Below are 26,589 nucleotides of genomic sequence, written 5' to 3' on the forward strand. Positions count from 1 at the left end.
GTCAGGAGTTCCCTTTAGAGTCTCTGCGTTTCGGGAGAAGGGTGATCATTCTCAGGCTTGTCCGACGTCTCGCTCAGGGTGCGCTCCGGAAGAGCGAGCCCTTTAAGGCTATGCCGAGTGGGCGCGTCCGGCCTCTCCCGGGAGAGGAGGGGCGGGGCGGACATGTGTCCCGCCCCCGGCCGGGCCCGCCCCCAGTGCCTGCCCCGCCCCCGGCACTCGACCGGCGGCGCGTTTGATGTTCGGACCCGCCAGCTCGCGGAGCCGCTCTGCCTCGCGCCCTAGCCCGCGCCTGCAGCCCGCCCAGGTGGGGTCAGCCCGCGCTCCGCCCGCCGCGATTCGGGCTCGGAGGTTCGGACTCCGGGCTCGCCGCCCCCCGGGCCGGCTCCGCGCCCCGCACTCCCGGCGCCCAGCGCCCCGCGCCCCGGCGGGCGGAGCGCACCATGCCGCAGCTGGACTCCGGCGGGGGCGGCGCGGGCGGCGGCGGCGACGACCTCGGCGCGCCGGACGAGCTGCTGGCCTTCCAGGATGAGGGCGAGGAGCAGGACGACAAGAACCGCGACAGCGCCGCCGGTCCCGAGCGCGACCTGGCCGAGCTCAAGTCGTCGCTCGTGAACGAGTCCGAGGGCGCGGCCGGCGGCGCAGGGATCCCGGGGGTCCCAGGGGCAGGCGCCGGGGCCCGCGGCGAGGCCGAGGTCCGGGCCGAGGTGAGCTCCCGCCGGCGCCAGCTCCTCCCCCTCGGTCGCCGCGCCCCGCCGCCCCAGCTGCGCGCGGCCCTCGGGGTCTCCAGCGCGCAGAGCGTCCTTGCCCCGGCGTCGGTCCCGACCCCCGCGGTCCCACCGCCCCTCACTCCCCTCCGGTTCTCCCTCCAGGCTCTCGGGCGGGAACACGCTGCGCAGAGACTCTTCCCGGACAAACTTCCAGAGCCCCTGGAGGACGGTGAGTTTCTGCCCGGCCCGGCTTCTCTTCCTCGCGCTCAGGCCCTGGCCTCGGTGGGACGGGGACGCCGAGGACCGCGGGGAGCCGGGTGCCTCCCCCACCGCAGCTCAGGAGGCGGCAGAACCCAGGGGTGGGGAGTGGGGGACGGGCTTCCCGGGCGCCGCCGGGTCGAGTCACTTCCGGTGCCCTGACCTTTATAGGAGTAAACAGACCCCCACCATCCCCGCCTCCCCTCCTCCCCAGGTGACTGACTAATCCGCCGTCTTCAGGAGACAGAATTGGCCAAGGTTTCTTGGTTGGAGGGCGGGGGGTGGGAAGTCAAGTAGGGGCCACCTCGGGGAGGCCTGCACTCCAGGTCCTTCCCCTAAAACTTGGCACTGCGGATACTCCCAGCCCGTTCTTTCCCAAGTCAGGAACTTGCAGGGGACCCCTTGGCAATTCTTTTTCTCTCAAAAGCAGACAGCCTTCTGTCCCAGCCGCTGCCAGGGCTGGTGTGTCTGACCCAGCTGTGGTTTTTCCAGGCCTGAAGGCCCCGGAGTGCACCAGCGGCATGTACAAAGAGACCGTCTACTCCGCCTTCAATCTGCTCATGCACTACCCACCCGCCTCGGGAGCAGGGCAGCACCCCCAGCCGCAGCCCCCGCTGGTAAGTGGACCCCGCAGCCAGTGCCGCCCTGTGCTTGCAGCCTCCTTGACCACGTAGGTGAGGCACCGGCAAGAGACTTCTGCCTGGAACAAAATAGACGAGACTCCTGTGCTGGTCTTTTTTCCCATACACACCCAGTGGGATCTGAACCAAAAGGAGAACTTTGCTGAAGGAAGGAGGGGCCGTCCAGGGGCACCCCCCTGCCCTCTGGCTCTTGGCTTTTGTCTTCCCAGCTTGCTCATAAGCAGGTGCAGGCTCTGTCCTGGTGCTGGGTGATGCCAGGGTGGGGTCTTCTTAGAGAACTTTTGAGCCGAGACCACTCTTGCTCCTCGCTGCTCTGATCTGAGCTCAGAGCTTTGCAATTAACTTTCTAACTAGCCCAGGAAACCCTGAGTCTCCTTGGCGCTTGGAGGAATGGGCAGGAAAGCTGATCTGTTCAGGTCCCCTGGTTGTGCACGAGAAACGTGCTGTGTTCGGTCGGCTGTGTCCTTACGGGCGTGAGTGTACCCTTGCCAAAGAAGGACCCTGAACACCATGTGTGGAAAGTGGGTTCTTAGGAAACCGGCTTGGTCTCAGACATACCAGGAAGGGTTGGCAAAGGTGCTACAAATCAGTGATGTTGAGAAGGGACCAGTTTAATTAATTCGTGAATTAAATATTTTTAAGTCCCAGTGCTTTGAAAAGATTTCATGATCTTTACAAACCATGCCCATTGGTACAGATGACCTAAAGTGTGAAGAGCCTATTCTGAGTGCTTTGGAGCAGTACAGCTGTGCTTTTAAAGAAATTCCTATCCGTGTTTCACACTCTTCTCAGTTGGTCCAAGTTGGGGTGAAGATACGTGGAAGGTTTGGAGGACTGTGGTAAGCGAGTGTTGGGTGTGAATGTAAGCCCAGTGCAGGTGGGGCTGGCAGGCTGGAGGCTCACATGGCTATGGTGGGGTTACCAGCGGGAGGAGAGTAACTGCTAGGCTGTTTCAGACCAGGAGTGAAGAGGGTGGTTCTGAGAGCTGCTGCATGCCAAGCCGGTGGGAATGAGAAGACGTACAGGCTTCTTTCCAGAAGCCCAGGCTGGAAAACCTATTCTATGGCCAGCTCTAGAAATGAGCTCCTTGCCTTTTGGGCCCCTATTTCCTCGTCTGTAAAATGAGTGTGTTTTCCGAGTAGTCTCTGTATCCGACTTTCTGCTCTGGGGTCGCTTGGTATATGAGGTGGTTCACTTCCTTCCAAGTCTGTGAGATGGGGGGGTGTGCCCCCCAGCATTCCCCCGCTGATGTAGTGACTGTATCCAGAGAACTCACCCTGTGTGAGCCCATGCTTAACAAAGATGCATTTTGGATCCCTACAAGATGTAAATAAACCCTTAGATTTGGGACCAGGTTGACATAACCCACCAGTGCCAAACTTCCAACAGGTGTGCCACTTGCATAGGGGCTGGGGTCACTGTGGAACCATGATTAGACAAAAGGCCTAGGCCCAAGGCTTTACTCCAGCCTCCCGGGGCTCCACAGCAGCACAGGGAAAAGGCCTCCTTTCAGAGGTCATCTCGTGGTGTGGGCAAGTGCTGGGAGAGTATCTGGAGCAGGGAGGGCTTTGTTCTGCTGTCAGGGTATGGGTGATGGGACCATTTGGTGTCCTTTGGCCCACATGGTTTAAGAGTAGGTTCTAACAGGACAGTGGGGGAGGCACACCACCACTGGCCTGGGTCATTTATTTTTCACCTTTCAGTCTTTCTCAAGCTACAGCAGATACATTTCTATGTATCGCACCTGCTCCTATAGGTACAAATCCCCTTGCCCTCCTCCCCACGCAGCCACAGTCTCCACTGTCTGGCTTCTGGCCACACAGGAGGAGGAGAAGGACGGGCTGTGACACTGGCTCTCTGTGCCCTGGCCTCAGCTGCTCTGTGGGGCTGCAGAAAAGGACAGAGGCAGAGGTGTAAGTTGGAGTGACACTAGGTGAGGAAGGTGTATGTGAATGTAGGAGAACCTCTTTTAAGCAAACCTGCCGGTTATAAACACATAGCAAGTCAGAGTATTTGCTTGCATTACCTGAAGACGTGTGGGCATTGAAAATGTGGTTGGGTTTTACCACGCAAAGTGAATCCACCCCCACATTTTAGAAGCATATTTATTATTGGATTCAGGGTTCATGTGTCTGGAACCAGGAATGATCTTCTTTTCTTGGGTCAGGAGCCCCTTGCAAGGGCCCTGAGGAAAAACTGCCTTTGGAAGATTTTTCCAAAGCTGGTCACTTTCCCAAGCCCATCTTTAAAGGACAGACAGCTTGCTGCTCGGGCCCTGGCACAGGCCTTAGATCCAGGCCCCCTTGCCCTTTGCCCAGCCCTCTCTGAGGGCCCCATGTGGTCAACACTTACGCTGAGAGGCTTGAGGCCAGACATTGCACCTCCCTCAAGAGCAGGGAAAGCCTATACCAGGGACCTGCTCTGCCCATGTGTGGGTGGGATGCCCATGTGGCTACTGTGTTAGAGACCTCAAAACAGGCCAGCTTGAACCTTGCCGGGAGCAATAGGCAGAATGACCACCCCACAGCCAACTGCCACAGGACACATTTTTTTTTTTCCTTCCAAAAAGGTTCCTTCTTTTTGGTAGTTGGCTTCTTTTAAGCTTGTTTGAGGAAGAAAAAATTAGGTCAAAGTTTATTCCATGAACACCGTCAGGCACCTGATGTAGGCTTGCAGGCAGTTACTGGCCTAGACCAGTAACCAGGGTTTTTTTGTTTTGTTTTGTGTTTGTGTTTGTGTTTTTTTAGAGACAAGGTCTCACTCTGTTGCCCAGGCTGGAGTGCAGTGGTGTGATCTTGGCTCACTGCAGCCTCAAACTCCTGGGCTCAAGCGATCCTCCCACCTCAGCCTCCTGAGTAGCTGGGACTACAGGTATGCACTACAATGCCCGGCTAAGTTTCTTTTTGTTTCTGTAGCGATGGGTCTCACTGTGTTGCCTGGACTTTGGTTTGGTTTTCTCTGCTCTGCTCTGAGATCTGAAAGTAGGTGGAGGTGGTAAGTGGGGAGATAGTGAGCTGATCTTAGGCTGTACTTTGGGGGGATTCTGGGATGAGTAAGGCATCATTCCTTAGGCAAACTCAGGCTCAAACTCAGTGTAGTCAGTCTTGTCATATCCAAAATTGATATGAGGCTGCGTTGAGCTGTGGCTTCTTCTATGAGCTCCACTTGGAGTCTGTAGCTTAGACAGATGCCGAGCCTTTTGCCATTTTGATGAAATATCCAGAATAGACACATCCATAGAGACAGAAAGAGGATTAGTGCTTGCCAGGGGCTGACGGAAGAGGGGCCCAGGGAGCGACTGCTAATGGGTATGGGGATACTTTCTGGGGTGATGAATAGGTTCTGGAATTAGATCGTGGTGGCAGCTGCACAATGTTAGGAATATACTAAAAGCCACTGAATTATATACCCTTTAAAACGGTGTATTTTATGATATGTGAATTACATCTCCATTTAAATAAAAAGGCTGAGGCCTTTGGCTGTTGCAGACTTGGGGCCATGTGTCCCTGTCCCTGATCTCCACAGTTGTCCAGGTGCCTGGGGATGCCCCAAGCCAGGGGGTCAGGCGTCAGGTGTCAGGTCCAGCAGAAGGAGCCTCACTGAGGCAGTGGACTCATGTTGGGGCTCCCGGCAGGTCCAGAGCGTGCCTGGGGGAGCAGGAGGTGAGGGTATGAGCAAGGCTCCAGCAGAGGAAGGAAGTGCTGCTGATGCACGGCCAGCCTGTCCGAGGAGCTTTGCAGAGATGAGTAGGTGCAGGAGCACCCACCGGCCTCCACACGCCCCAGAGCGAGCTGTGGGCCTTGCTGGGAAGCGTCTGTTGGTGTTGAGCACCACCCTGGTTGCAGTGAAGCCTATTAGGAGAGAATTTGGCACCAAGCTTGGTACCAGGTACTGGGCCCCCAGACTGGAACCAGGCTCTATCCCGGGAGTGCCCGGCTGAGCCGAGGAGACAGATAGAGACCTGAAGCAGAGCTGGCGAGAGGAGCGCTGTCACTGAGGTGTCCCGGGCAGAGCCAGCCTCAGCCCTGGCTGTGAGGGAGGGCCCACTGAGCAGCAGTCTGAAGGCCATAGGGCGTCCAACAGATGAAGACAGATTAGGGACTGGCAGGCCCCAGGCTTCCCTTTGAACACTTCCCAAACCTCCCCACTTCTCTGCAGTCAGCACCCGAAGCCCCAGTCGTCGCCATCTGTCACCCAGACAGCAGCAACAGCTTCCAGGGGACCTCTCCCTCACCCCCTAACCCCCATCCTAACCCACCGTCCAGGCTTCATGCAGAAGCCAAAGGGGTCCTTTAAAAACAGAATCAGATCACATCTCTCACCTGATTAAACCCCGCATTAGCTTCCCATTGCTCTTGGAGTAAAGTCCAAGCCACTCATCACAGCTGAGTGCCTGGGTGGCCCCCGCCAGCCGCCCCTCATCACCTGCACCAGCCTCTTGCTGTCTCCCTGACAGCAGTCCCCTCCCTGTCCGAGGGGGTCTTACAGCCAGCAACTTCTTTCAACCCCAGGACTCTTGCACTAATTCCCTCCGATCGGAAGTTTCTTCTCCAGCCCTGCACATAGCTGCCACCTTCTCATTCCTCACTCAGGGCTCAATTCAGATGTCTCTGCCTCAGGGAGCCTCCTCTGACCATTCCCAGTAGGACCCTCCTCATCCCTCAGCTCCAGCTGCCTTGCCCGCCCTGGCAACTCTTCGGGCTCAAACAGTTGGCACTGCTTTACAATGCACTCACCATGCTTAACCCTAAGAAAGCCCGGCTGTTCGTTTCCTCCTCTGCACAATGGGAGTGGTGAGCCCTCCTCCCAGATTTGGAGTGAGGACCAGCAGCAGTGCCAGGGAGGGGCCCAGGGAGGTGCCAGTGCGGCCTGGCCAGGGGGAGTCAGCCATGACTGAACCCTTGTCCCTTGCTGGCCTGGCTCCCCTGGGGCCAGTGGTGGCTCAGTTGTGGGCCCCACGTGGACTTGGGCACAGAGGGGTCTGGAGGTCTGAACCCTGGGACTGGGGACTCAGGTGTACACGCCCCCTACTCACTGCCCTGCCTGACCCAGGATTCTTAGGAGGGGAAAGTGCTATCCCTAGGGCCAGGCAGGGAGCCACAGCCACTCACTCCTTCCTCAGAATTCTCTCCTACCACCCCAAAGATTGACCTGAAAGAGACTCCCGTTCCTCAGTCATGTAGAAGTCCTTTACATGAGATGTTAGAAGCTTAAGCTGTTTTGTTTCAAAAAAAAAAAAAAAGATTGGCTGGGCGCGGTGGCTCATGCCTGTAATCCCAGCGCTTTGGGAGGTCAAGGTGGGTGGATCACTTGAGGTTAGGAGTTCAAGACCAGCCTGGCCAACATGGTGAAACCTGGTCTCTACTAAAAATACAAAAATTAGCCGGGCATGGTGGCACACGCCTGTAATCCCAGCTACTCTACTCAGGAGGCTGAGGCAGGAGAATTGCTTGAACCCGGGAGGTGGAGGTTGCAGTGAGCCAAGATCGCGCCACTGCACTCCAGCCTGGGCAACAGAGCCAGACTCCTTCTCAAAAAAAAAAAAAAAAAAGCAAAAAACCCTCATGGCCATCAGCCTGGGAAGCCGTGGCCACCCTGTGCGTGCCCCTCATTCTTGCCACGATGCCACAGGTGTGGGCAGCCTCCTTGCTCGCAGCCTCCTCTGTGGCTCTGGCTTGCTCCCGGGCTGCCTTCTTTCCCAGTGTGAATGATGTTCTGTACACATCACTCTTTCGTTTCCACCTTGACTATTTTCCTGAAGCATAATACCCAAACAGAGTTATGGGGTCAAGAGGCAGGAAGACTCGAGGCGTTTTGCTTCCCTGGTGCCCCAGTGCGCTGTAGGTTCTGAGCTGTGAGTGTCCCATGCTTACAGTGGCTCAGCACAGCTGATACGGAGTTCTGCCTTTGTTGCTCTGCATTGAATAGGTTTGTGGTGGGCAGTGCGACTGTGAGCTATTTTGAATTATCTTTCTTTCCTTGGAAGGCTGCGTAGTATTGGCTATCATAACATTTGGAAAATCTGCAGCCTCTTCTCCGCTGCTTCCAAGGTGGGACTTTGAGGGTGGCTCCCTCAAAGCCTTGATGCCTTTCAAAGCCAGGAGAGCACCATGAAGGGGGCCGATCCTGCACACCCCTGGTTAGAGCCAGGCTTCCTGCCCCACCCTGTCCTGGGGTCAGGGAGGGATGGCTGGGAATTTAGGGCGGCTTGCCCTTCCTCTGGAAAGTCAGGGTGAGTACTAGCTCAGCAGGGTAGAAAAGACCTTCCCAAGGCCCAGGGCTGGCAAAGAGCCCTGGATTGGTTGCTGAGACCTGGGATCCTTCCCCCAGCTCTACCAGGTTCCACCAAGCCAGTGTCCACGGCAGCACACGGGAATATTCATACCAGCACTGCCACCTCCTCAGCTACTCTGAGACTCAAGTGAGTGGGGCTGAGGCAGATGAGGGTGGCCCCCTTTCTGGGTCTCTGGAGACCATACCCCATCCCCAGCCCCTCCAAGGAGGGAGGTTTAGCTGAGCTTAAGCAGGGCTCCGGGGGTGCTGTTTAAAGTCGCACAACTGCTGAGGTCAGGCGGGTCAGGGGTGGGCCCAGAGCCTCCTGGAGGTGCAAGGCAAGCCGCAGCCCCCCTGAGCCTCCGCAGGCTGTTGCGGTCCCAAAGCCATACAGTCACACCCCTCACACCTTGTGACTGGTGCTTCCTGCTGCTGTGTACAAACAAGGCTCTGGTGGAGGAAACAGGTGTTTTATCAGGTCACAGGGGCCCCCACCCCCAATGGTACAGTGCACAGATCCTCCTGCTGCAGGTGGGGACAGGGAGGCCAGATCAGGGAAGGGACTTATCCAAGGCCCCTTAGAGGAGTGGTCAGAGGGAAGGCGTTGAGTCTGTACGATGCACCCTCTGACACTGTATCTGCCATTCTTTGGCTGGGTGGCCCTGGGTGAGTTACTTAGCCCTCTGGGCCTTAGTTTCCTTATCTAAAACTGAGGATGACGAGGGTTCTCACCTGTATGGGTCAGTGTGGAATGGAAAGAGACAGTGTATGTGAAACACCCAGCACACAGTAGGTGCCTCCTGAGTGGCAGCAGTGGTAGAGGGAAGGCCTCTACCAGGAGTGTGAGTGCTCCAAAAGCTGAGGTGGGCTGGGGCCTTGGCTGCACTTTCCCTTCCCAGCTCCCCCGGGGCAGTGCCCTCTGGCCTACCCTACCCTTGGGCCCTCAGCCTGTCTATAGACTACACATTCTCTGCTGCAATCTTGGGTCCACACCCCGACTGAGCCTCTTCTCTATACTTGGCCTGGCTCAGCATGTGGCAGGCTCCCTCTGCCCTTCCAGAGCTCAGTCCTGGGAGACAAAGAGACTTTCATTGGGAGCCTCTAAATCGGCTCTGAGGTTCTGCTGGAGTTGGAAAAAGGACACAGAGGAGGGAGAGGCCAGTGGGGGCAGCAGGGGAGGCTCCTGAGAGAAGGGCCTGCACAGGTGGGAGGGTGGGGGCCCCACTGGAACAAAGGAGGAGAGAGGCAGAGGCTGGCATGCTCCATCAGCAGAGGGACAGACAGAGGCCCAGGGTCTATAAGGGATGTGCGGTGAGGCTGGAGAAGAAGGTCCCAGCCTGTGACCTTGGTGCTGGGGCAGCGCTGGTTCCAGAGCCTGGGAGAGGCTGATGGGCACATGCAGCATGTTGGCATCATGGTAGGGCAAGGTGGTACCCACCCTCAGATGGTGTGAATTGGACATGGCGGACAAAGGCGGGGAGATCCAGCTGCTGGGACAGGGTGGATGCCAGGAGGCATGGGGATCATGGGAGGAACTCGAGCAGAGCCAACGGAGGGGCAGGCTTTGGGTGGAGAAGACCCAAGGGTGTTGGGCAGTGCGAGGCAGGGGTACCTCAGAGATGAGAAGTTTCCATTTTCCTATCCTTCCATGTGATCCTCATGCTCTCTCGGGGTTCGGGATCCTAGGGTCTGGCTCCCTGATTACTGAGGGGAACTCTACCCCAGAGGTCAGTGGCTCGCTCAGGTCCCAAGGCCCATTGGTGACTCAGCCAGGGTGTGGAGAGCATCTCTGACCAGCTCTGTCTCTAGCAGAACTCCAAGGTCCCAGGGGCTTTGGCAGGGGTGGAGGGTGGGCATCTCTGAGAAACCAGGACATTTTCAGCTTCTTGGTTCAGGCAGTTTGCTGCCCTGTTTCGCAGACCTGTCATGCTTGGGGTCTGGACCTGGGAAACCGCCTTCCTCCCTTAAAAATGTGTGGCCTGCTTCTGCTGCTGCACACAAGCTGTCTACAGCCTGGGTGGGCTTGTCCTCCTCAGAGGGTTCCCCCTTCCCCTGCTTTCTGCTGGAACATGGGACTCCTTTTGGCCAGTTCCCCAGGGAGTAGAGGGGCTCTGTCCCTTGCTGGATAGGGACTCTGGCCTGGGGTATAGCTGAGGTGAGCCTGAGTCTGGCCCTCTCCTGGGAGGTCACCTGCCTGGGCTCTGCTAGCAGACTACCCTAGAGCCGGAGCAAGCCTGGGGACACGTAGCCATCACTCCGCAGCCCCGACGCCACAGCTAGAACTCCCTGGAGATCAGAGGAGCAGACACTGCCAAATAAGCTTCCTCCCAACCCCCCGCCCTGCCCCCCATTAAAACCACCAGCTTGCTCTTCAAGGGCAGGAAAGCTGTCTGGGCCCCACACCATGTGCTTCCAAATGATGAATGTGCGGCAGAGGCTCCAGGCATGGATGGGCAGGACGTGGCCCCAGGGAACGGTGGGTGTGGACTTTGGGGGTTTACACGGTTAGGGCTGCCCCCACTCCACCATGTCTGAGCTGGTTTGGGTGCCAGTGGTGGCAAATCACCTCCTCCCAGGAAACCCAGTTTTCCCATGAGGGCAGGGAGCTGTGATGAGAAGGAAGCCATCCCTCCCCCCGCTGTGTGACCTCATGCAAATCTGTGAACCTCTCTAGGTCTCAGTTTCTTAAATGGGGTGGGAATCCCTGGCCACGCAGAGGCCTGTGTGCTGGGTGGGCCTCAGCCAGGGTCTGCTGGGCAGCTCCTTGCAAGCACTGCTCCAGAGCCAGCCCCCCCACCAGGCAAGAAGGGGTCATGGGGACGGAGGGACAGGTGATGGGAGTCTAGGCCGAGGGATTCTGACTAACTCTGACCTGGCTCTGGTGGCAGCGGGCCCAGCCTCCTGGCCTGCTGGGCCGCCATCTGAAACGCATTACTGATGCTTTGTAAACTCCACATCATTTGGCCACATGAAAGCCTGGGACTTAAAAATAGCTGCTCCCAGAGGACGCCCCGCATTGGTGGGGCTCAGCTGACCTCTGCACGCACACCCACCCACCACCAGGCCACCTCCCTTGCCAGGGAGCCCCGACTGGCAGGGCCCCACCCACTCACCCTCCCAGTGTGGGCAGCCACTGCCTGGAGCCAATTTATCTGGGCACAGGTCTCACTCAGCTGGTCAAAGCTTCAGGCCCTGTGGCTGTACCCAGGGCAGAATGTCTGGGAGAGCCAGGAGGAGGCTGCTGAGGGTGAGGTGGTGGTCTCAGGACCCTTCCCCAGACTTGTCATGCCTGAAATGCTGGTAGGAACCTTATTGGAAAGCTAGTGGAACCATCTTACAGAAGAGGACACAGCAGCCCCAAGGAGGGGGAGCACTGGGAGGGTGCTAGTCTGATGTTTACTTGGCCACTGTCCAATGTTGGACGAGAAAGTCACTGCCAACATGCTTGTGAGAGTTAGGGCAGGGCCTGCCCGGGAGACCCCGGTGTCCGGTGGAAAACCCGCCAAGCAGGAGGCAGGGCAGCACGGCCTCTGAGCTGCTAGGGTTGACTCTTTGCCCTGCTGTCTGTGGGTTCCCTCTCCTTACGGACTCTATGACCAACTGCAAACCACTCTTTTCCCTAAAAATAAACATGCTTATGGGATTGGGGGAAGCTTTGTAGCTATCAAAGGAAATAATAGGGTGTTTTAGAAAATTACATTGTGTTTTAAATAACCAGCATGAAAGTCATTAAGTTTGAAGTTTCATTCAAATCAGATGGCTCTGTGGCTGGTGTGGTGGCCAGGCAGGCAGAGGTGGGTGGGCCCTCTGAGATGCCGAGAGGCAGCCTGTGGAGAGCCTTGCGGCAGTGGCAGCAGTGAGGTCTCTGCTGGCTGCGTACAGCCAAGGTCCAGGCGGGCTGGCCACCGAGTGCGTGCCTGGCTGCAGCAGCCACCCCAGAGCTCGCTGGCAGCCTTTGAGGCAGTGGGCAGCCCCATGGGCGGGGGTGTGGGGACAGATGAACCTGGGAGAGCTAAGGCCACAGGGTTGATGGCCATGTTGCAGGGGGTGGTGTTAGGGATGGAGTTGGGATCAGAAAGGGCCAGAGAGGATCTGAGCGGCCCAGGCCACATCTGTTCATTTCACCACTGGGTTCTCAGTGCCCACCCTAGGGCCTGGCACACAGTAGGTGCTCAGTAAGCAGTTGTTGAAAGAATAACAACAACTAGGGTAGTTCATGTGTCAAGCACTTCCCAACCGCCAGGCCTGTGCCAGGGGCTTTTACTCATATCAAGATTGTACAAGTCGGTAGGGCGCAGTGCCTCACGCCTGTAATCCCAGTACTTTGGGAGGCCGAGGCAGGTGGATCACGAGGTCAGGAGTTCGAGACCAGCCTGACCAACATGGTGACACCCTGTCTCCACTAAAAATACAAAAATTAGCTGGGCGCGGTGGCACACACCTGTAATCCCAGCTACTCAGGAGGCTGAGGCAGGAGAATCACATGAACCTGGGAGGTGGAGGTCGCAGTGAGCCAAGATTGCGCCACTGCACTCCAGCCTGGGTGACAGAGCTAGACTCTGTCTCAAAAAAAAATAAAATAAAATAAAAAGATTGTACAAGCCAAGAAAGTAGGTACTATTGTGTATTGTGGCCTCCCTTTTGCAGATGGGGAAACTGAGGCTCAGAGAGGATAAGGAATGTGCTAATACCTGGCAGAGTCACGATTTGAACTTTGGTCTGTTTTACCCTGAAACCCATGCTCCTCCCTGCTGTATCCCATTTGCTATACAATGTGTAGATATGGGGGCACTGCAGGCCAAGAAGCTGGGTGGTACCCCCAGCACACTGCCAGGTTCATAAACTGGACCCAGCTGGATTCCTCTGACCCCAGAGAAAGGCCATAGTCCTCTCACTGCCTCTCCAGGGGCACCTCATAGCTCTGGGCCTGGGTCAGGGATGACCCCCTTCCTCCCCATAAACCTGGCAAGTTCAGGGCTCCCAGGGCCAAAAGGGCTGTCTTTCTTACTTGAAAGGCAGGTGCCCAGGGCTTCCAGAAGAAATGTTACATGGAAAAGTATCCGTAAATGACATTAGGATTGATTCCGATTTGGTGCGTGATGGAAGGACAGTTAAGACCTGTCTACAGGTGGATCACTTCCTCTTTCTAGTGTTGGTCCTGATGCAGCTCAGTGCCTGCTGTTGGACTCCTGGGCCAGGCACCCTCCTCTGTGTAGTCCCAGGCTGGGCTAGGGGGCTTCCTAGGCTCTGAGTCATGGGAAATGGCTGGACTGAGGCAGCTGAGGGAGTCTCAGGGTATGGGTGCGCCCGCCCACCTTATTCCCCCATGGGAAAGCCGCTTAGGAACCAGAGCTGCTGCCAGCCCCACTGGGGCACCTTGAGGGCAGTTTCTTCTTCTTTCGCTGCCCCGCCGCCTCCCATCCTCTCTGGTCATTGCGGGCCAGCCAGGAGCTCAGTGATCTGGACTGACAGGAATCAGGCAGTGGTCCAGAGGAAATCAAGGGCTGGCGGCCCCAACCTGGCACAATGCTGGCGTTCCTGAAAAGCCTTTGTCTTGGGACATACTTGCTTTTAATTGTTTTCCTTTTGTTTCATTTTGTTCTTAAATAAAAAAGGAATATTAAGAAAAAAAAGCACAAATATTAATTCATCTAATCCTCACAGCAACCCCATGAGACCTGGACGTTTTACAGTGGAGACCCCCAGGCATAGAGAGACTTGCGCCTAGTGGGTACTGGAGGAGGGATTTGAGCCCAGACATCTGACTTGGCGTTCGCTGTCCCTCCCCTTACACTCCGTTGAGTCTTTGGCCGCGCACATGTGTGTTGCAGCCACAGCTGGGTGCCTGGCTCCCCCGTCCCATCCCTTCCCACTCCTCAACCCCAGGAGTTTGGTATTTCACTCTCTGCCCTGTTTGCGTAATGCTACACCCAGGTGTGTTTCTGAGAGTTGTCTGGGGCAGTTTTGTGTGACCCTCCCTCACTCGCCTCATGAAGGGCTCTCCTGAGGCTCCCATGCAGTTGGCACTGCCCAGCCTCCTCCCTCTGCTCACACTGGGTGTGAGGGCTCGGGCAGCAGCACCCCAGGGCCTGGTGCCTCCAGGAGCTCCTTTCCACGCCTTGTTTCCCTTTGGATAAATGGCTAGACAGTCCAGACAGAGCCCCAGGGGCCTTGACTGGCCATAGCTAGGGGAGTGAGCGCTTCATGACCGTGGCCTCAGGGCAGGACTGTCATCCTAGGGCTGGTGCAGGCTGCGGGACAGAACACATGACTCGGAGACCCCTGTCTTGTCTTTGCTCCTCAGAGGCTACTAGATTAAATTGGGGCAAGAATGCAGGGCCAAGGCTGGGGAGGTGATCTCCAAGGCTCTCTCCCTCCGCCCTTGAGCCCCTGCCTTTCTGGGCCTTGCCTGGGCTCTCAGCTCTCACTCTCGGGCTTGGAGCTGGACAAGCTGTGGCGAGAGCACCCCAGCCTCCGGTGGCTGTCCCACCCCTCCACACACATGGGGCCAGGGAGCACCAGCCAGACCCGGTGGGAAGGATGACCTCTTGCTTTTCTTTTGGTCATTTATGACAGAATCAAAATCACCTCCTTCAAGGACAGAGTGCCCTCACCTAGGGCCAGGGGGAGGTCAGAGCCACACTGCTAGCCAATTTGTTTCAAGAAAGATTCTTGGCAGGCTGCTGCCAGCAGAAGTGCTGCCTGTTGAGGCCTGTCACTGAATGGTAAAGATCTGTGGCCAAGAACCCCAAAGGGCCAGATTCTAACCCAGATCCATCACTGCTTGCTGTGAGACCTCAGGCAAGATTCTTAGCTTCTCTGTGCTTCACTTTCCTCGTCTGCAAAGTCTGTATGCACAGCACAAAGTGGTTGGGAAGACTGGTGGGATTCCAGCAGGGGTGGAGCTCTGCAGACTGCGAGCCACTCAGTTGGCTGTTACTAGTGGGAGCTGCCATCTCTAAATCTGCACCTCTGGTATTTTCCTGCCTTTTCTGCAAAGCCCCCAGGGAAACAGCCTCAGAACTCCTCAAACACCTCCCTCCCCAGATCCCTGTTTTCCATTCCCTACTGCCAAAGACAGCGGAGCTATGAGGTTGTGCCTTGCCTCGGTCCACGGTGGGCTCCTGGACGGCTGGGCACTGATGAGGAGCTGCATGAGTAACTGCCTGGGCTGGGGGTTGCCCAGTCTCAGGGCTGCTGTGCAGTCTCCATGTTATATTGGTAGCATCATCTAGCAGCTCAGTTGCAGCAGCTCCCGGAAGCTTATATTTTCCTCTAAAAACATCCTGTCCTGAGGGGCGTTCACCTCAAAGTGGAGGAAGGAAAACGCAAGTAAACGAATGCATAGAAACCACTGGAGGCCATGGGCCACGCCACTCGGCTAAGTGGGGCTCAGTGAGTTCCGAGGGTGCCTCGGGCCGGGCTGGGCCTAGAGCAGGCCTGTGGTTTGCCAAGGCTGCATGCAGGGACTCTAGTCCCCACCTCCGCTGTGGCAGGCCCCTTTATCTGATGTCAAGGCCAGGCGGTGGGTGGACTGGCCACACGCACCTAGCAGAGCTCTGTGCAACTGTGGCAACAGCCTTGTGCCAGCAGGTGAGACTGAAGCCTCTTGGTCCAGGAGGGTGTGGCCTTGCCATCCCCCACCCCTTCCAGCTCAGGTGGCCACGCAGCCACACTCTGTGCTTTTCTGTGCTTTGTGGTGGGCGTCTGGCACAGGGCATCCAGCACGCTGTGGGCAGGGAGCTTGCGGGCCGTCCTTTGGAGAGCACTGTGTCCTGGGCAGTGGTGCCTGGAGCGGGGGCTAGGGATAAAAGGGCATGAGAGGGGTGCCTCCAGCCTGGCTGGCACTCTCGGCCCTACTGGAGTATATCTGCAGAGATGGGGTCTGCAGAAGCCCACAAATCGAGGCCTGGTCCATATGCAGGCAAGCCCCGTCCCGCCCCCCAGAAAGTTGATTCTTATAGTCTGAGGGCTTGAGGGGCATCCTGCTCAGTAACTGGGCAGACTCCTCGGCACTAAAGCGCCATTGGTGCTGGACAGTGGGGCCCTAGCTCTAGACACAGATGCCTAGGGAGCTGTGGGGCTGACTGGTGGGCCCTAGCAGTGCAAAGAAGGAAAGTGAGAACCGGAGGGGCTGTGCCAGGGGGAGCTGGGCCAAGGGCTGAGACCAGCCTGCACTGTGCTTCCCAAGCCACTGCCCTGGCATGGCATGGCCCGGGTGTCTGTCCAGAAGAAGGGGTGCTTTTTCTAATTAGCACAAATGCCCCATGTGAATTAGTGGCAGCCCTGATGTTGACTGGTCATTCTGACTCCCAAAGTATTGCAGGCAGGAGAGGACAGGGGTAGGAGGAGGCCAAAGGGTCTTAGGTACCAGGTAGGATGTCCTGAGTCCAAGTAGTGGCCCCGGCTCCTCCCACCTTCCTAACCTGTACGCTGCAGTGACCCTGTGCCCAGTACCAGCCAGGGTGCCTTATTTAGTGCAGCCACATTTTCCCTAAACACTGGCTCACACACGCCTCCCACCCCACCTGCACTGGACTCAACTTCAAGGGCCCAGCTCTAATACATTCAATATAAATAACTCAGGGCACAATCCCAGACCACAGGAAGGACAGGACAGATAACAGTCAACTATAGCACAGTGGATCGGTGCTACAGGAGTTGGGGATGAGGACATGGCAAGGGATCCCTCCTCAGATGAGGAGGGTAGGATAGACTTCTAGGAGGAAGTCTCATTTATGTGAGTCCTGAAAGATGGATAGGAGTTTGCCAAGCCAAGTGGTGGAAGAGTGCTCCAAGCAGAGGGAATCATGGCCGTCAGAGCCAGTGATGTGGCTGGAGCACAGAGTGAGAAGAGGAGGACGAGGCTGGCACCACTGAAGACCTGGAGAGCCCATAAAGGGCCCTGGCACTGACCTGGTGGAGGAAGGGCTGTGGGGCCATGACTGACTTTCTCACCTTACAGAGCCTTGCTTCCCACATGTGCGAAATGGGAAGAATATATCATGCCCGCCTCAAGTGGGTTGTCACACGTGGCATTTAGTTACTCAGTGTCACCTCTGTGTGCTTGGCAAACAGAACAGTAACCATAGCAATAGCCCACCTTTCTGTCTGGTCAGCCTCTGCTCTGGAGGCAACACAAGGCTCAAGGTGGGGATCTGCCCTTCCTTCCATGGGCTTTTCCCCAAGGCCTCTCCCAGCTCCAGACCAGGCTTCAGGAGCAGCCCTCTGCTTGAGGGACCTGAGGGAAGAAGTCACAGCCCTGTGGCTGAGGAGGGAGGCATGCACAGGTTCTGGAGGCACTGGGATTCTAGAGGCCTTCATGCAACAAGCCTGCTGGGTGCAGAGCCCAGACAGATGACTAACCAGCAGACCCTGCCTTCCAGGACCCCCAGGCCAACCTCCGCCAGCTAGGCTGGTGGCACCCCAAGCCAGGCCACAGGCCTTTCCACAAGGTGACCCTTAGACTGAGGTCAGGATGAGAGTGGGCCAGCCTGGCCCAGAGCAGGAGGAAGTATGGAACATTGCAGAGGGAAGGCACCTGGGCCGGAGGAGCAGGCCGGCATGGCTGTGGCCTTGGGGCCATGCTCAACTACTGCCACCAGGCAGGCTGCCAGTGTAGCCAGAACTCCCATCCCAGGGGTCCTAAAACTTGGAGCATTTTTCGGGTTAGGGAAGCACTGGTTCACATCACCCTGACCAGCCAGGCTGGGAAAGGGAGAGACTGTGTTTAGAACTGGGACAGTGTCCTGTGCACAATAACCATAGGCCCTTTGCAGTGTCGTGGGTGTCATCCCAGCTCTGCCACTTACTAGCTGTGTGACCTTGTGCCTCAGCTTCCCCATCTGCCAGGTAGGCATAAGTAGTTGTACCTAATATCATAGGTCTGTGTTAGGAGTATCTGAGTTGAACTCTGCACGGTGTTCAGAACTCTGCCTCACACATGGGAAACACTCCGCTCACATTAGCACATGCTTTTCTCTAGGCCTGAAGCATTTTTTTGCCTGGCACATAATAGGAGCTCATAAATACACCCTGACCGAATGGTACCAGTAGTGACCAGCTGAGCATCCTGATCTCTTGGGGGGCTGTTTCTGCTGGCACAGTCCCCTGCCACTGGGAGGCGTTCTTGGGAGGGCCTGAACAGGCCTCACCTATCCCCTACCCCCACAGGCTTGAGGCCAGAGGAAACAGCAACTTTCTTCGCTGGGAAAGTGTTGTGGGGCTCAAGCATTTGGGGGTTTTCAGAGTCAACCGTCAGAGGCGAGGGAGTTTCTCTGCTGGCGGTGGCAAGGGCTGTCAGCGTGCACACAGCCTGCGAGCAGACCGCTGCGGTCTGCAGGGAAAATGCCGACTGTGTTTATTTTTCACCTGAGCCTGCAGGAAGTTGGGGGGGAGCGAGTTGGGGGGTGGTGGTGAAGGGGGATGCCAAGCCAGGCCCAAGCTTGACTTCAGAACAGAGGAGAACTACCTCAGGAGTCTCCGTTTCCATCTCCTTCTGCCTGGCCCTGCCTGGCTCTCTTCTGGGCTCCTGTCTGGTAAACAAGAAGGCACACTGGAGCACCCGAATGAGGAATTCCTAGCCATGGGCTAAGGAAATAGTCCAGAAGGGCAAGGAGCCCCTGTGGGACAGTGGACTGGAGTGGCCTGAGGAAGTCTTTGAGCAGTAAGAGCAAGCAGTGGCAGGAAGGACCACTTTTGCTGGGAGTGAGCCCTGTCACCAGGCATCCAGTAGAAGGCTGGACAGGCACTGGTGGGACAGAGATGACTCTCAGGGTAGCCCTGGGGTGTCTGGGATGGTAGGGGAGACAGAGGGGCTCAGGCAAAGGCAAAAAGCATGGGTCTGGGGTTTGCTGATCAAGCAGTATGGACTGCTGGTGAGGCATCAATGCATTTAAACATCCCAGCATGCTTTGAGCACTTACTGTGCATCCAGCTCTAGGTTTGGTACTCTGCCCTCAGAGGGTGAGGGCAAGAGAGATGAAGGCGTGCCATTGAAATGCTCAGGGCCTGGTGGGGACAATCACCCTAGGCCTGCCTCTTTCCGTTGAGGGCTGGGCACAGTCACCATCAGGGAAAGCAGGGGAGGGGGGCTTCAGTCACCGGGCTTCCCATATACATGCCAGGCCCCAGGTGACCCCACCCTGTTGTCTAGGCAGCCTGGCCCTGAGACAGCCTTGTGCTGAGGCCCTGGAGTGGGACGTTCCACTGGGCGAGGGGGACATGGGTGCCAGGCCCTGTGCTAGACGGTTTCCCCTGGCTCCTACCACCGGGCGCAAAGTGGGCTGGGGATTGAGGCTAAGAGGCAGCCTGCATGAATGTGGGAGGGACTGGCCAGGCCCTTAATGCTCTGCCCTGGAGCCCTGGCCACCCCAGGACCTCCAGCTGCCAGTGAGTTCTCTGCCCCACCCCTGCCCATCCAGCATTTCTCCTGTGGTCTGACAGCAGACTCCTGTTTAGTACGTTTTTTCCCAGTTTCCAAGGAAGGCTGGTAGACAGAATGAGCCCACAGCCTGCCAGGCAACACCCCACAGCACTGCCCATCACATGCATATGTACCAGGCCAGCAGCTGTAGACTGGGCTGGATTCTTTTGGAGGTTTCCTGGGCCCAGCCTGAGCTGTGCTGCAACCTGGGGCTCAGGTGGCAAAGCTGGACCTGGGCCAGGCCCAGCATGGCCAAGGAGGGTCAGCTCTGGCCTCCCCGCTCCTGGCAGGAGGGCTCTCCATGGCTTCCTGGCCAAAACTCCTGTGGGTAGTTTCTCAGTAAACCACCTACTCCCAGGGGAAGGGTAGTTTACTGAGAAACTCACCATGGAGCCATGCTCTCACTACCTTGGAGCAGAGCCCCAACTCTGGGCAGAGCAGAGACTCTGGGACTGTCTTCCAAGAGCTGGCACCGTGGACCCCTGGCTCAGCTCCTTAGGCTTCCCTGCCTATTCTGCTAGCCAGGCGCTCGGTCCATCCCAGGGGTCAAAGAGCCAGAGCCAAGGCTGGATGGCAAGGCCTCCTCTGAAGCAGGAGCTTAGACTCGAAAGCCCCCCATGCTCCAGGCATTTGTGCCCTAAGGTGGTGAATGGTGGAATGCTTTCTGGCAGGATCCAATGTTCCTGAAGGAGTAGGCCCTGAGGCTCAGTCTCCGTCAGGAGGCCTGGTCAGGGCTGATGTTGTCTGGCTGGCTGGTGCTATTCTAGGAACCTGTTAGGATAAAAACACCCCAGGGGTTTCCAGCAAACTTCCTACTTTAACAGGCCCTTGGCTTCTTCTCCCTGGAACTTTAGGACAGAGCAGAACTTTTGCATCTGTGACCAATGAGGTGAGTAGGACTAGTATTCTCATCTCCATTTTACAAGGGGAGAAAATGCAGCCCCAGAGAAGGATGAGACTGGCCCAGGATCCTCCAGTAAAAGGTCAGTGAAAAGGTCAGCAAGCCTAGAGAGCCAGGCTTCCCAACCTACCTCACATCATGGTACACTTTCAGCATTATCACTGGAGTAAATGAAGAAGGATGCTGGAGGCTAAAGCGCCCATGGGAAGCCCAGGCATTGTGAACAAGGAAGAGAGTAGAAGGTGCTGGGGTTACAGAGGGAGCAGGGGCCAGATCACGTAGAGCTTTACTTATTTGAGACAGCATCTCACTCTGTTACCCAGGCTGGAGTGCAGTGGCACAATCACGGCTCACTGCAGACTCGATCTCCAGAGCTCCAATGATCCTCCTCCCTCAACCTTCTGAGTAGCTGGGGCTACAGGCATGCACCACCATGCCCAGCTAGTTATTTTTATTTTATTTTTAGTAGAGACAAAGTCTTGCTATGTTGCCCAGGCTGGTCTTGAACTCCTGACCTAAAGCAGTCCTCCTCCCTCAGCCTCCCAAAGTGCTGCGATTAAAGGCATGAAGCCACTGCGCTCAGCCCACAGATAACTTTGTAGGCCCCAGGTCAGGAGATACCGTGGGAAGCCACTGGAAGCTTTAGGCAGAACTGACACGATCTGATTCCTGTTGCTGCTGGATTGAGGACTGGCGGAGGGGCAGGAGAGAAGCACGGGTCTAAGGAGGGGGGCTGCTGCAGTCATCCAGGTGCAAACTGATGGTGGCTTGGATTGGGTGGGGGCAAGGAGGAAGTGGTGGGATTCTAGATACATTTTGAAGATAGAGCATAAGGATTTGCTGACAAATTGGATATGGAGTATCAGAAAAAAAGGAGTCAAGGATGACTCCAAGATCTTTAGTCTGAGCAGCTGAAAGGATGGAGTTACCATTAACTGAGGAGGAAGACAGGGAGGAGCGTTTGCGGCAGGAAGTCAGAGGTTCCGATCTGGATATGTTGAGTTTAGGGGGCATTTCAGACCACCAAGTAGAGTTGAGTAAGCATTTGGAAAGTAGAGTTCCTAGAAGTGGGGCTGGAGAAGAAATGTGGAGTCATCACATGAAGATGTTTAAAGCTGTAAACCCAGATGAGAGGAAGATGGGAGCCAGAAACAAGGTCAGGAAGGAGTGGCCCATGAAGCTGGAGGAATATCAGGCAGTGTGGCATTCTGCAAGCCAAGTGAAGAAACTCTTTCAAGGAAGTGGGAGAAACCAGTTGTGTCTGATGCTGCAGAGAGGTTGGGTAAAATGAAGACTGAGAATTGACCATTGAGTTCAGGATTGTGGAAGTCACTGGGACTTTGACAAGAGTCATCTGGTGGAGGGATGGGGCAAGAGACTGGCTGGCTGGGTTGAAGGGAGAATGAGGGCTGAGAACTAGGGGCAGTGAATGGGGACAGGTCTGCCGAGGTTTCTGTAAAACGGAGTGAGACAGGAGGTGGTAGCTGGGGGAGGATTTAGAGATGGGAGAAATGGCAGCCTGTTTGTACCCTGATGGGAATGAGACAGGGTTTACAAAGTGCATAACACAGTCCCTGGCATGTGGCAGGTACCAGATACCTGAAGGAGTGCACATGTATCCACACACCCTGCAGCTGCCCCAGCCTCTCCTCTTCCTTGCTAGCTACCTATAGGGACATCAGCCCCGTCTCCCTGAGGAAAGGAGGAAGCCTATGAAGCCCTGTTGTGTAAGGCTCCTCCCGGTGGGCAGATGGATGAGCAGGGCCCTGACAGGTGGTAGTGTCAGCACCTTCCCCAAGACCTGAGGGGAAGGGTGAAGGCTGTAGCCCGGAGGCAGGAATGTGAGGAAAGATGCCAGCAACAGGGCTGTTGCTGGCAGTTGTGGGAGCCTGTGCCCACCTGGGAGCTTCATGCCTTGGCTACAGTGGGGCTCATACCTAGCCTTCCATCTAGGCTTGCCCTGGGCTTCCAATAACCCAGTGCCAAGGGACTGTGACAGGCCTCCTCACCATGAGCCACCCTTCTCCAGGCCTGGTAATAAAGGGGCCATGAACCCTATTCACTACTAGGAGAGACGCCTGAAGCTCTTAAGGAGTCTGGCTAAATTCACCCAGTCAGGAATTGCACTCACAGAGTGGGGAGGAACCCAGGCCACAGCCCCTCATTACTGACCTGCTCCAAAGATGTCCCGTTTCCTCTGTGCCAGGAGTCAGACAGAGATCACTCATCCATGCTCCCAGCCAACAGCATCCCTGCAGATGGGCTTTTCAAAGTGGGAAGTTGAACTTTGGTTGCAGATGATGTCTCCAGGGCCCTGACCCGTGCAGATGTGCACTAAGAATACTATAGAGCTGGGCCTTGGCCCTGGCAGTGACTCCCTGCAGCCAGGTCTTCCTGGGGAGCCCCTCCTTCTAGCCTGCTGACTGAATCATCTCTTGATAGAGCAATGCAACTAGTGTTGAGTCTTGGCTGGGTGCAGTTGGCTCACGCCTGTCATCCCAGCACTTTGGGAGGCCGAGGCAGGTGGATCACTTGAGGTCAGGAGTTTGAGACCAGCCTGGCCAACATGGCGAAACCCCATCTCTACTAAAAATACAAAAATTAGCCGGGTGTGGTGGCGGGTGCCTGTAATCCCAGCTACTCGGGAGGCTGAGGCAGGAGAATCGCTTAAACTCCCAGGAGGCAGAGGTTGCAGTGAGCCGAGATCGCGCCACTGTACACCAGCCTGGGCCACAGAGTGAGACTCTGCCTCAAAAAAAAAAAAAAAAAAAAAAAAAAAAAAAAAAAAAAAAAAGAAAGTAAGAGTCCTGTGGTGCTGAGGAAACAGGAAGTACGGGGGCTGGGCAAGGATGGCCCTGGAGGAAGCCAGGCCCCATCTCCCCTGAGTTAGGGGATTGAGGATGGCCCTTCCCTGTGTCAGAAAATCCTGTTAGGCCTGAGCTAAGACAAATGGTCAGACTCAGAATCCCCAGATTGGGGGCTAGAAGAGGAGGAAAGATAACTGTGCTTCTTCTTGGGTGTGCTGGGGTAGGCCTGGGTCCTCAGGCCATGCCCTGCTTTAGGGGGCTGGAGGCTGTAAGCAACCCCCCAGACAAGCCAAACCTGAGATGAGAAGGCCAAGAAGGGTTTTCTGTACAGGGGAGACGCACTTCCAGGAATTGAGTGCCCAGAAAGACCAAGAGGCTTTCTAGGGGGTGGGACTGCTTGGGCAAAGTCTTGGGGGCTAGTGGGCAGGGGTACTGGACACTGTGACTTGAGTGGTACCCCCTTCGCTGAGGCCTGTGGTTTTGGCCACCACGACTTTTCTTTGACAGCTGGGCTTCCTGTACACCCTCATCCCAGTGCCTTCCTCCCTCAGTACTCCCCACACTCACCCACCCTCCTTCTCATTTTTCAGCACAAGGCCAATCAGCCCCCCCACGGTGTCCCCCAACTCTCTCTCTACGAACATTTCAACAGCCCACATCCCACCCCTGCACCTGCGGACATCAGCCAGAAGCAAGGTACAAGCCTGGGATGGGGAGGGGCCCAGTGAAACCAGAGCCTAAGGGCCAAGACCCCAGCTTCTGAGACCAGGTAGCTGGGTACATTTTATAACTGGAGAACCTGGGGCTGTGCAAACTAAGGGCCCAAAGGAAATTCCAGAAAGATGGACTGGGGGTATGAGGGCATCAGAAAACTGGAAAAGGGGGTGCTAGGTCAAAATGTGAAGGCTTCAGGTTGAAGCCTAAATCCCATGGGTGACTCTGCTGCCAGTATGGCAGCATTGCTGAGAACCGTAAAACTGTAGCCCTTCCTCCTCTCAGTGAGAAAATGGAAAGTGGTGGTTGTGATGGCTGATTCACCTCAGCCTCAGGCAAAGTCATTCTGAAATCCCTCATTGTCAGCTGTGGGAAACCTGCTGACTCAACCCTGGGGGGCAGGTGGAGTCTTGGCTCACCAGGCTGGGCTCCCCTAGACCAGGGACCTGCCTCCTGCCCAGAAAGCTAGGTTGGAGTCCCCCGAGCAGAGATGCCCCAATGCCTCCATGCCTGAGTAACTTCAGCTCTGCCTACTAGCCCCCTAATGTCTTAGGCAAGTCACCCCAGCCCTCTGCCCTGGGTTCCCTTGTCTGTCAAAGGGGCACTATTATCACACTAGGATCCTCCTGAATAAACTAGTTTATGTCTGGTCCTCTAGCAAAGCTGGTGGGATCTTAAGGCCCCTGTAGGAGGCTCTAGGATGCAGTAACTGCTGATGTGGCCTGCCAGGTCAGGCTAGCCCACTCACTCAGCCTCTCTCCTCTGCAGTTCACAGGCCTCTACAGACCCCTGACCTCTCTGGCTTCTACTCCCTGACCTCAGGCAGCATGGGGCAGCTCCCCCACACTGTGAGCTGGTAAGTGTGGGCCCATTGGGAAAGGGGTACCGTGTGCTGGTCGGACCAAGACCTGCCTGCCCTTCCATTTCCTCCTCCATCCCTCTTGGCTGGCCACCCTGCTGCCAGCTGTGTTTAGATGCCAGGGGCTGGCCAGCAACTCTGGCCTAACCTGGCTCTGAGCTAGGGGTCCTCATGTACCCCGGCCTGCATTCCCCAGGAAGCCTGACATACTCCCTTTGGGGAGGCAGGAGAGCTGGTCCCTGGTCCCAGCCCTGTCTCCCTCAGTGTCCAAGAGATCCCCTTGGATAGGAGAACTCTGGGCTGCTAAGGGACCTCCAGGGCCATATGAGTAAGTGAGGAAGAAAGGTGGGCCCGAGCAGGGAGGGGACAGCATGAGTGGCTACCAGAGAGGCTGCTGCTTCTCAGCTCACTGGCCTCAGTGCCTACCGCTTTTGGTCCTTTCCTTGGCTGAGCTGCTTGAGGGGCAGTGTCCCTCCCTGCCCCTGTGGTGACTGCTTGAGCCCAAGCCTCTGACCAGCCTGCTTGGAGATTCTTAAGGCTGGGCCAGGAAAAGGAAGCCTGGCCCCCTAAGCCAGTAGGCCTGACTATGGGCCAAAGGGCCTGTCCTCAGCTGGAGTTGGGCCTTGGCAGGCTACTTGGCCCTTTACTCAACAACAGTGTGAGCTACGCAGGTCTCTAGCCTATTTCAGAGAGCTGGGCTGTGGCAGTCACCCAACAGCAGGAAAACTTGGCTCCCCAAGCAGATGGGGCAGGCCAGAGGCCCAACCTGTGGCCCACTTGCCCTTTATCCATGGTCAGCACCCTCCTCTGTTCCAGCTTCTCCTTGGACAATCCATTCTGAATACAAATTAAGACTACTCCCATGAATACCCCTAGGATCAAAGTGTGGCAAGATGCTCAAGAGCCTTACTGGACTAGACCAGGGTTCCATGGATGCAAATCTGTAGGCCAGCCTTTCAAAAGCATCCCCTAGGCCAGCAGTGCTGAAGACCAAGACTTGAGCCTACAGCAGATTTTACCCACCAAGGCTGTAAGGAGGGGACCTCAGGCAGCCCTGTGCTCTCGGCTTCCACCCAGTGGCACCTGGCTGTGAGGAAAGAAGTAGGGGTATTTAAGCCATCTCTCCACTGAGCCCTACTGTGTGCCGGGCAGGGTTCTGGGCACCAGGGAAGTTGGCACTGCTGAAGCCAACTGATCGTTAGGTCCCTGCCCTCTCAGAACTCAGTCTACCTAGTGGGCAACCCAGGCAAAAAACCAGACAGTTACAGGGTACTGTTGGTAGTGCTCTGGTTAGGGACTGTAGGAGCCCAGAGAGAGGTACCTCATCCAGCTTGGAATCTCAGGGATTTGAGGAGAAAGGGTCACTTAGCCAAGGAAGACCTGAAGGATGACCAGGAGTTGAAGCAGGCAAAGTGGTGCAAAACAATCCAGTGTTAACAGTGGCTGTAATGGCCCCAGGACAGATATCAGCCCTATACTGTCAAAGAAGCAGAAGCAGGCTGGAGGGGGCCAGGGGCCTGCTAAGCTGGGTCCCAGGAGAAGGATACCGTTTCCATCCCTCAAGCACCCATACAAGTTTATAGAGGGAAACAGCACAAGCTGCCCTCTGGTGGCAGATGCTTGAAATTCCAGCAGAGGCCCATCTGTCTCACAGGATGGGTCAAGGCCTGTCTAGGAAGGCAGGGAAGTCTTTTCTCGTGTCTGGCCAGCAGCCAGACTGCTAACAGCTATCTCTCCCAACCACAGGCCCAGCCCTCCTCTCTACCCCCTGTCCCCTTCCTGCGGATATAGACAGCACTTCCCTGCCCCCACTGCAGCCCCTGGCGCCCCCTACCCCAGGTGAGTCCCCTACACTGCAGCTAGGCTCCTGCTTCCTGTTGCCCAGGCTTCAGTGCCCACACAAGGCCGTGCCCGGGCCAGTGCTTGCCCTGTGTTAGTCGTTTGTCCATCTGTCCGTCTGTCATTTTGCAGCCCCCTGCTGTCCTGTGCCTCAGAATGAAGCTA

At 56.4% G+C, this 26,589-nt stretch overlaps 1 protein-coding gene across 11 annotated transcripts in view; it reads left to right on the top strand.

Annotated features, from left to right (window-relative positions):
• The first annotated feature begins 244 nt into the window (after nucleotides 1-244).
• Nucleotides 245-26,589, top strand: part of TCF7 (transcription factor 7) — a 33,517-nt gene continuing 7,172 nt past the window's right edge. For 6 of the 11 annotated variants that reach the window (XM_054488563.2, XM_054488561.2, XM_054488564.2 and 3 more), the window contains exons 1-6: nucleotides 245-704; nucleotides 870-936; nucleotides 1,458-1,582; nucleotides 23,603-23,708; nucleotides 24,495-24,582; nucleotides 26,332-26,424. In XM_054488563.2, the coding sequence (XP_054344538.1) occupies nucleotides 441-704; nucleotides 870-936; nucleotides 1,458-1,582; nucleotides 23,603-23,708; nucleotides 24,495-24,582; nucleotides 26,332-26,424 (743 nt within the window). In that variant the 5' untranslated portion in view covers nucleotides 245-440. The remainder of the gene's footprint in view (nucleotides 705-869; nucleotides 937-1,457; nucleotides 1,583-23,602; nucleotides 23,709-24,494; nucleotides 24,583-26,331; nucleotides 26,425-26,589) is intronic. The other 5 variants (XM_054488572.2, XM_054488562.2, XM_054488569.2 and 2 more) reach the window with 1 other exon arrangement.

The sequence above is a fragment of the Pongo pygmaeus genome, chromosome 4 (assembly GCF_028885625.2).
Source record: "Pongo pygmaeus isolate AG05252 chromosome 4, NHGRI_mPonPyg2-v2.0_pri, whole genome shotgun sequence".
NCBI classification, from domain to species: domain Eukaryota; kingdom Metazoa; phylum Chordata; class Mammalia; order Primates; family Hominidae; genus Pongo; species Pongo pygmaeus.